The sequence below is a fragment of the Mugil cephalus genome, chromosome 6, assembly GCF_022458985.1.
Source record: "Mugil cephalus isolate CIBA_MC_2020 chromosome 6, CIBA_Mcephalus_1.1, whole genome shotgun sequence".
NCBI lineage: Eukaryota > Metazoa > Chordata > Actinopteri > Mugiliformes > Mugilidae > Mugil > Mugil cephalus.
In genome coordinates, this window is record NC_061775.1 from 28,353,362 (window position 1) to 28,363,801 (window position 10,440).

Consider the following 10,440-nt stretch of genomic DNA (forward strand, 5'->3'; position numbering starts at 1 on the left):
GTTGTCATCACACACTTCAACACAAACATGAGACAAATCCCTGATTCATAGAAACTGAACCAGGACCTGAGTCTGAACACATGGACTCTGGTTTAATCTGTGATATTGGCTCATTTTAGTCTCATATTTCTGTTTTATTGGGTTTCATTGATTTCTCATCGTCTACTTTTAGGACTCCACTGATATTTTGAGTCATTTTTCTGCAGAAACCTTAAACCTTTAAGTAGGAGTTGACAGTAATTATACATTAGGGCTGAAAAACCAAACAACTTTCTTTAAAGTTTTAGATAATTCGATTCTTCCTTCAATCGGAATCAAAGGTTTTCCTAAATTTAAATGAATAAAACTCAGACTGACTAGAAACTAATGTGGATTCTTCATTTAGACGAAAACCTGCAGCTCAGGATTCAACGTCTCCTCCTCAGATTCCTCACGTTCATTCACTTCCATGTTCAGTTAAACTGTGAAAAACAACCTCATCATCCTCTGAGCTTCATCCTCTGAGTCGACCTCAGACTCCGTTTGCTTTACAACAAAATGCCAAACACTTTGGTTTCCTGTTCTTCTTCTTTTTATTTGTACTGTGTGACTGATGTTTGTTATTCTATGAATATCCAGTAACTTTGACCACAACATGCCTAATTATGAATCAAATCATTTAGATATATCCACTTAATGAGATTACTCTTTACCGTTGATTCCTCAAAGTATATCGTAATATATCGAAGCAGAAAATGAGAAAAAAGGATTTTAGTAAATTAACTTTTAATACTGTACTTTTTTTTTAAGAGGAGGTACTTAACAAGTTCTATAGTCGAGAAACCTGAAAGGATTCATGTGAAGATCTTTTCCGTTGCATGTCTCTGTTGCTACAACATGTTGGTGGAGGGCGGGTTGGGGAACGATGAGGCCAAAGGTGGATTAGTTTAGAATAAATGTGAAGACGACTCTTTCACTATGACCACTAGATCCCTCACAGGTCACATCTCCTTCAGAGGAAATAAAGCACTTTAAGTGTCATCGACTCGTTCTTCAGCTTCGGATTTTTAAATAAATGAGACGCCGCGCTCCCCCTGGTGGCTGGAGGCTGCAGTACAGGTCAGAAGCTCCACCCCCTCCATGTTAGTGGGCGGGACTACAACACAAAAATAAGTATTAATTAGACACAAACACCAGTGGGTCTGGATGAAGTGTGGGCGGGGCATCACCATCGTGGCTCCACCCTCAAACCGTACTGATCGAAATTAATCCAAAGCAATTGTCACCTGAACATTCATCAACATTATATTTGCCACCTGTCAGAATGTCAGAAACCGTCCTTGGAAAAAACTTATTAAATGTGTATTTTAGTGTTTTAGTTTGGCCCAAGTCCCGCCCAATAACACGGAGGGGGTGGAGCTTATATGACCTATACTGCAACCTCCAGCCACCAGGGGGAGCTCTACACAAGAGGAGCAGCTCCACATTTATATACAGTCTATGGTTTAAATTAATTAAATGTTTGATCTAGAGGGTTAAATGTAAAAAAAAAAAAAAAAAAGCTGTAACTGTAAAAACCTGTTGAAAAAGAAACTGACAAAAAGTAAAAGATATGATTGTAAATGTCAGATATCAGTAACTAGAAAAAAAGATAGGCTAGGCTAAAGGTATGATAACTGTTGAATTAGTTAGCATTAAAGTAGCTGAAAATTATAAAAGCATTTGTAAATGTTCATTTTCTGAGACCGAAAATAATTAAATGTTTGACACAATAAGGTTAGCTAAAAGTAAAGGCTAAAGGATTTAAGAATTTTGCTAAAAGAAGCGTTTTTTTGTCTTTTTGTTTTGGTTGCAGCAGCAATAATGGAACAAAATGTAGAAACTGCTGAACGTAATTAAATATTATAGAAGATTAAAAACAGAACATTTATTAAAAACGACCAAAAATATCTGCAGAGTTTAATGAGAAGTCATGAAACTAAATGTTTATATTTAACTTAAAAGAAATGAAACGTCAGCTACTGAAAAGTGATTTAATCGTTGAAACCGTTGAACTAACAACAACTAAAAAACCAGAGGAGCTGAAAATAGAAGCTCAACATTTAAAGGATGTTTGGCTGAAACCGTGGAAACTGTTTATTTGATTAAATAGGGAATTAATTACCAGCTGATGGTTCCATTTAAAATAAAAACTGATGCTGCTGATTAGTGACCTAATAGAATAAACAACAGATCTAAGGCTGGATTCAACAGGTAAATAGGTAAATAATCCTCCAGGTGTCTGAGATGCGTCTAATTGTTGTTTTTAACGAGGTGGTTACTGGTCACAAGGATTAGCCACGCGTCCCAAGAACAGCAGCGTGTTGATGGTCGACTCCCTGATGAGCACCAGGAAGGGTCGGTCGGCCAGAAACACCTCGCGATAGAGGTTCAGGGAGCGTCCGACGGCCACGACGGCCGTGGCTGCTGCCGCCTCGCTGCCCTCCTCATTCACCTGCAGAGGAACCAGAGAGTTCAGAGGAACCAGAGGAATCAGAGCAGTCAGAGGAACCAGAGAGATCAGAGGAACCAGAGGAACCAGAGGAACCAGAGAGACCAGAGAGACCAGAGGAACCAGAGGAACCAGAGCAGTCAGAGGGACCAGAGAGATCAGAGCAGTCAGAGGAACCAGAGGAACCAGAGGAATCAGAGGAACCAGAGGGACCAGAGGAACCAGAGGAACCAGAGGAACCAGAGGAATCAGAGGAACCAGAGGGACCAGAGGAACCAGAGGGACCAGAGGAACCAGAGAGATCAGAAGAACCAGAGGAACCAGAGAGATCAGAGGGACCAGAGGAACCACAGGAACCAGAGGTAATAGAGGGAATCAGAGGAATCAGAGGAACCAGAGAGTTCAGAGGGACCAGAGGAACCAGAGGAACCAGAGAGATCAGAGGGACCAGAGGAACCACAGAAACCAGAGGGATCAGAGGAACCAGAGGAGTCAGAGGAGTCAGAGGAGTCAGAGGAACCAGAGGAACCAGAGGAGTCAGAGGAACCAGAGGAACCAGAGGGATCAGAGAGATCAGAGGAACCAGAGGAACCACGGGAACCAGAGGAACCAGGATAGAAGACTATTTTCACTTTTATGAAATCACTGGTATATAAAGGGTTAAAAGGCAGAATTAACTCAAACTTTTACGATTAGAACTGAAGTGGCTTAAAAGATTTATGTAAAAAAATCTGAATTTATGGTATTTTAAGGAGTTTTTGAAGAGGACACTTTTGTCCATTAACCCTTTAGTCTCAGGGCGTCATATTTATAATGAGTGGGTGAGTGGGGAACCTCTATGAGCGTCTATGAGCGTCTATGAGCCTCTATGAGTCTCTATGAGTCTCTATGAGCCTCTATGAGTCTCTATGAGTCTCTATGAGCCTCTATGAGTCTCTATGAGTCTCTATGAGTCTCTATGAGTCTCTATTAGTCTCTATGAGCCTCTGTGAGCCTCTATGAGTCTCTATGAGCCTCTATGAGTCTCTATGAGCGTCTATGAGCCTCTATGAGCCTCTATGAGTCTCTATGAGTCTCTATGAGTCTCTATGAGCCTCTATGAGTCTCTATGAGTCTCTATGAGCCTCTATGAGTCTCTATGAGTCTCTATGAGTCTCTATTAGTCTCTATGAGCCTCTGTGAGCCTCTATGAGTCTCTATGAGTCTCTATGAGTCTCTATGAGTCTCTATGAGTCTCTATTAGTCTCTATGAGCCTCTGTGAGCCTCTATGAGTCTCTATGAGCCTCTGTGAGCCTCTATGAGCCTCTGTGAGCCTCTATGAGTCTCTATGAGCCTCTATGAGCGTCTATGAGTCTCTATGAGTCTCTATTAGTCTCTATGAGCGTCTATGAGCCTCTATGAGTCTCTATGAGCCTCTATGAGTCTCTATGAGCCTCTATGAGTCTCTATGAGCCTCTATGAGCGTCTATGAGTCTCTATGAGTCTCTATTAGTCTCTATGAGCGTCTATGAGTCTCTATGAGCGTCTATGAGCCTCTATGAGCCTCTATGAGTCTCTGTGAGTCTCTATGAGTCTCTATGAGCCTCTATGAGTCTCTATGAGCGTCTATGAGCCTCTATGAGTCTCTATGAGTCTCTATGAGTCTCTATGAGTCTCTATGAGCCTCTATGAGCCTCTATGAGTCTCTATGAGTCTCTATGAGTCTCTATGAGCCTCTATGAGCGTCTATGAGTCTCTATGAGCCTCTATGAGTCTATGAGCCTCTATGAGCCTCTATGAGTTTGATTCATGTTCATCATGCAGTGATGGTACATGGTGATTGGCCACACACCTCCAGGAAGGCTTTATGGAAGGCGTCCGAGATGAAGAGGCTGTCGCTGCCGTCCTCCAGGATCCCTGCAACACAGGAGACTCTAGTAAACCTGAAGGCTAAAAGGACCGGGACCAGACAGACCCGGGACCAGACAGACCCGGGACCAGACAGAACCGGGACTAGACAGACCCGGGACCAGACTGACCCGGGACCAGACAGAACCGGGACCAGACAGACCCGGGACCAGACAGACCCGGGACCATTTTTACATTGTTCAGAGCAGACCCGTCATTTGATTGTTATAATAATAGCATCCTGAGTCACCTGGCAGACTGGCCTCATCAGGGCTGAACAGGTCAGTCAGACCCATGGCCTGAAGCTCCTCCTTCAGACTGAAACTGTCCTCCACCTTGAAGCGAGGGACCTGGACGGAGACGGTGACTTCCGTCAGCTGATCCAACCAGCCGCTGAGCTTCTTCAGGTCCAGACTCTCCTCCACCTCAACACAAAGCAAACCATTCGTCAACATTCCCCTGTATGTTAGAGTAACATTTGATTTTAATAATAATAATAAATATGTTCACGATATACAGATTAAAAATGTGTAGGAACAAAATACAAATAACGTACAACTGCAGCTTCAGTTTTACCCAGTAAATATGAAAAATATAGAGCAAGACAAATAAGAGAACCAGCAGAGAAAAATATAAATAATAAAAGAAATACAATATATTAAAATAAAACCCTGAAAACATTAATAAAATATCGAACAAAATTAAAGAAAAATGAATAAAATATTAATAAAACAAATATTAAAGGCCTGTAACAAAAATATTATAATGGTCATGTCCCTTGTGGATGATTAAAGTATCTAAATCTATTTCCAAGTATTATAATAATAATAGATATAATAATTAATAAACTCACATTCCTGTGCCTGAAAAATAATAATAAAAATAATCAGCTTCACATTGAAGCCTTGAAACAAACAATTTATACATAAAAAAATCTCCCAACAATATTTAGACCACCAGATAATTCATAAAAATATTAATAAAATAATGAAAAAGAAAGATTTACGAGATCTATGTCAGAAAAAAATATTTAAAACACTATAATTATGTTGTTGGAAAAAATGTGAAAGTTTTAAATTAAAAATGAATTCAAATTGTTCTGAGAAATATTTCAGAATGCCCCAGGTGTCTTACCTGGCTGAGGGGCGTGCCCTTGCTGGGCAGGATCATCACCATGGTGATGTCGTCTCCGCGGTACGGCATCTCCAGCATCTCGATCCGGTCCTCGGGGAAATGTCGGTACCTGAACTTGGTCTCCTGGTACATCATGTTGACGGGGCAGGTCTGGTCAGGGCTGACGTGGAAAACCGTGTCGTAAATGTTGTCTGGGTTAAACTTGTTCTTCCACTGACCCTGAGACGCAGAAATTAAAGTTAGTAATGTAGAATAATCTTCAACGCCTCCAATCAGAGCTACAGCTGCAGCTTCAGGTGTTGGGCTGCCTACCTTGAAGAAGATGGTGTTGACGAGGACCAGGATGGTGGTGGAGTCCAACACCCCGAACGGCAACGTGTCCTGGATCCTGTTCTGCGTCTTGTTGGCGATCCATTCGTTGATGGTGAGCCGGGCTTTCTCTGGATTAGTCTGCAGCACAGAACCAGGGTTACTACTATAACTACTGAATGTAACCACCTGCAGCACAGAACCAGGGTTACTACTATAACTACTGAATGTAACCACCTGCAGCACAGAACCAGGGTCACTACTATAACTACTGAATGTAACCACCTGCAGCACAGAACCAGGGTTACTACTATAACTACTGAATGTAACCACCTGCAGCACAGAACCAGGGTCACTACTATAACTACTGAATGTAACCACCTGCAGCACAGAACCAGGGTTACTACTATAACTACTGAATGTAACCACCTGCAGCACAGAACCAGGGTTACTACTATAACTACTGAATGTAACCACCTGCAGCACAGAACCAGGGTTACTACTATAACTACTGAATGTAACCACCTGCAGCACAGAACCAGGGTTACTACTATACTATGAATGTAACCGCTGAGCACAGAACCAGGGTTATACATAACTACGAATAAACACCTGCAGCACAGAACCAGGGTTACTACTATAACTACTGAATGTAACCACCTGCAGCACAGAACCAGGGTTACTTCTATAACTACTGAATGTAACCACCTGCAGCACAGAACCAGGGTTACTACTATAACTACTGAACGTAACCGCCTGCAGCACGGAACCAGGGTTACTACTATAACTAGTGAATCTTTGTACGTATTCGTAGACGTCACCTTGAAGTTGAGAGGCAGCAGTTTGGCTCCGTAAACCGTCTCGCTGATGTTCTGATACGTCTCGTTGAAGATGAGCGATTTCTCTCCGAACAGCCGGTTGGCAGAGATCAGCTCCGTGGTTTTGTCCTTCTTCCTGTAGAGGCGGCAGTTCAGTTTGGCGAAGAAGAAGTGGACCTGATCCGACGTCTTCTCTTTGATGGTGTCGAACTGAAACACCTGCGGACGCAAAGGATTTCAACATTTATGAACATCTAGATTAGATCATAGAAAACACACTGATAGTAACGACATCATCCTGAACTCATCTCTTCATCTGGATCAAACCAAAGAACCCAAAGTTCCTCCACGTTGGGTTTTTACCTCTTAACGTGAATCTGGCTCCAAAATGCTACTGATTCACTACAGGAGGCAACGTTCACACAATTCAAGCTTTGGACATTTTATTTCTCCTGGACGTCATCACATTCTACCATTGAGCTCATTATACGATCCAGAAGAAGATGGAGATTTACACATGGAACTCCCCAGGACCCCAGCCACCAAGGCTACATGCTACATAGCAATGCTAAGCTACCAGCCACCAAGGCTACATGCTACATAGCAATGCTAAGCTACCAGCCACCAAGGCTACATGGTACATAGCAATGCTAAGCTAACAGCCACCAAGGAAGATGGTTTCATAGCAATGCTAAGACCAGCCACCAAGGCTACATGCTACATAGCAATGCTAAGCTACCAGCCACCAAGGCTACATGCTACATAGCAATGCTAAGCTAACAGCCACCAAGGCTACATGCTACATAGCAATGCTAAGCTACCAGCCACAAGGCTACATGCTACATAGCAATGCTAAGCTATCAGCCACAAGGCTACATGCTACATAGCAATGCTAAGCTATCAGCCACCAAGGCTACAAGCTACATAGCAATGCTAAGCTATCAGCCACCAAGGCTATATGCTACATAGAAATGCTAAACTACCAGCCACCAAGGCTACATGCTACATAGCAATGTTAAGCTAACAGCCTCCAAGGCTACATGCTACATAGCAATGCTGAGCTAACAGCAACCAAGGCTACATGCTACATAGTAATGCTAAGCTAACAGCCACCATGGCTACATGTTACATATCAATGCTAAACTAACAGTCACCAAGGCTAGATGTTACATATCAATGCTAAGCTAACAGTCTCCAAGGCTACATGTTACATATCAATGCTAAGCTAATAGCCACCAAGGCTACATGCTACATAGCAATGCTAAGCTATCAGCCACCAAGGCTACAAGCTAAATAGCAATGCTAAGCTAACAGCCACCAAGGCTACATGCTACATAGCAATGCTAAGCTAACAGTCTCCAAGGCTACATGTTACATATCAATGCTGAACTAACAGTCACCATGGCTACATGTTACATATCAATGCTAAGCTAACAGCCACCATGGCTACATGTTACATATCAATGCTAAGCTAACAGTCACCAAGGCTAGTTCATAGCTGATGTAGAACCATGTGAATAGACTCTAAACGACCTCAGAAGATGATAAAAACTAGATCAGTCACATTTGTTGTTGTTGCTGTTTTTGGATTTAATGAAATATTGAGCCAGAAGAAGAAAGTCTGGCATGATGATGATGTGTTTCCTCTGTTAGCTGAGGCTAGCTGGTTAGCTCCAGATATGTGATGTTTGGTATCAATGGAAAGAGGAGCTTCTCTAGTTTCTAATAACAGACTAAAATGTGCAAACTAGTGACAAACGAAAACACTTTTTGGATGAAATGTAAGAAACGTCGTGTTTCCTGTCTGACCTCCATGATCTGCCTCAGCGTCTGGTTGCAGGCTCCCAGCTTGGTCATGGCGAAGGCCGTGGAGATGCTGATGGGCGACATGAAGATGTTGGCCTCTGCCGGTTTGCTGACGGCCAGCTGTTTATACAGCGACAGGGCGAAGCGGCTGTTGGCCTTCGACAGCTCCCACACTCGGGGGTTGGTGGACTCGGGGATGACCTCGGGCTCCGGGGCCTCGGGGGCCTCGGTGGCCTCGGTGGCCTCGGGCTCAGGGCTGCGGTAGATGCATCGCGGCTCCAGGGCCAGGTCCTTGGGTTTGGCCTGGCAGATGTCTGGACGCGAGGCGAAGGAGGCGAGAGGCAGCAACGCCACAAACAGCAGCCAATCAGCAGCCCTCATCCTGGACAGAGGACCAATCAGACGAGAGCGTGAGCTTCTGTCTGTGAAGCTTAAAACTTTAAAGTGTTGATGAATGATGGACAAACAACGTGGACGTCCTCAGAGACCAGAGGCTTCCTCAAAGTCACTGTTCATGTTTAATGTCGTCACAGAATTCAGTTTAAGTCCAACAAGACTCAGAAAAGACACCAGAGACACTTTTACCTACGAGAGACGCCACAAACCTAAAAGATTCAAATCAGCCTCAGACACAAACAACATGACCTCAGACTCAGAACCACCTCAGTTAAACAGAAACAACCTCAAAGGTTCGAACCTCATCAGAGACACAACTGAACGGACTAATAGAGACTTTGAATGGACATAAAACCTCCTCAGAGACACAAAATAACACCAGAGACAAACAATGAGCTCAGTAAAGAGACGAAGACAAAGAGACTCAATACAAACCTCAAAGATGCTCAGAGACACAACATGAAGTCAGAGGAGACAAAACAACCCTAAAAGACGCCAGCAGAGGACGTTTGGTATCGTCCACATTTCTATGAATCACTTCAAGTCAAATCCTCGAGGTCCAAGTCGGGTTTCGAGTCTTTTCCGTCCTGATTCTTCTCAACAGGAGCTGATGGTTCCACATGTAAAACTATTAACGGAGACGACAGAGCCGGAGGACAAAGACGGAACGAATACCGGGGAGATCTTACCTGAGCAGGTAGCGCGGTGAGCGTTGACTCGGACACATGTGGACAGTCTGAGCTGGACTCAGGTCAGTGTCCTGCAGAGCACTGAAACATCACAGCAACCTTTGAGACATTGATCCGTTCATAGTCAACAAGTTTGATACCGAGAAACATCTGGTTCAGATCAACAAGCTCAGACGCTCACCCTCACGCTGAGGACAGAGGACGGAGGACAGAGGACAGAGGACAGAGGACGGAGGACGGAGGACAGAGGACAGAGGACGGAGGACGGAGGACGGAGGACAGAGGACAGAGGACGGAGGACAGAGGACAGAGGACGGAGGACGGAGGACGGAGGACAGAGGACAGAGGACAGAGGACGGAGGACGGAGGACGGCTGGACACACTCAGCATCCAGACATTAGATTTAAATAAATAAACAGAATAATAATTATTATTATTTATAACAATTATACATAATAATTATTATAAATAATCATAATAATACAGTTTACTCACATTATTTTTAATTGATTTTTATAAATATTTTATTACAATATTATTTTTCTAGACATTACTTATATTTTTATTTTTTTACTTGTGCTGTTGTGATGAAGTCATTTCCGTTGCAGATCATTAAAGTCTTAAAAACTAAAACATTTGAATTTAGAAAATTGTAAATACATTTTATGAACCTTGGAACATTAATAATTATTTCAGATAATTTAGTTAATGTGCTTAAATTAAAATTGAAAAGAAAATGTATTTAATTTTAAAGTGAATATAAAAAGATAAAATGTGAACTTTATTTAACATTGCACTAAAATTATTCATTATTAATTTTAAAAACATGTTTTTAACATGTGTTTAATTTCAACATTCAAGAAAATGAATTTTGTAACTTTAACTAAAATTAGTTTCAATTTCTAGAAACAAAAGTGTTAAATTTAATAC

General features: G+C 42.4%; 1 protein-coding gene across 3 annotated transcripts; it reads right to left on the reverse strand.

Annotated features, from left to right (window-relative positions):
- Positions 1–1,998: 1,998 nt before the first annotated feature.
- Positions 1,999–9,644, reverse strand: serpinc1 (serpin peptidase inhibitor, clade C (antithrombin), member 1). Of its 3 annotated transcripts, XM_047588119.1 has the most exons (8): positions 9,511–9,644; positions 8,429–8,807; positions 6,623–6,838; positions 5,805–5,942; positions 5,493–5,711; positions 4,609–4,783; positions 4,303–4,367; positions 1,999–2,473 (listed from the first exon to the last, which is right to left on the reverse strand). In XM_047588119.1, the coding sequence occupies exons 1-8, from the start codon at positions 9,546–9,548 to the stop codon at positions 2,297–2,299; spliced, it is 1,407 nt and encodes a 468-aa protein (XP_047444075.1). In that variant the 5' UTR covers positions 9,549–9,644; the 3' UTR covers positions 1,999–2,296. The 3 variants fall into 3 exon arrangements, with proteins under 3 accessions (XP_047444075.1, XP_047444073.1, XP_047444074.1); XM_047588117.1 differs by having other exon boundaries at positions 5,493–5,942; XM_047588118.1 differs by lacking the exon at positions 9,511–9,644 and adding an exon at positions 9,257–9,417 and having other exon boundaries at positions 5,493–5,942.
- Positions 9,645–10,440: the final 796 nt, after the last annotated feature.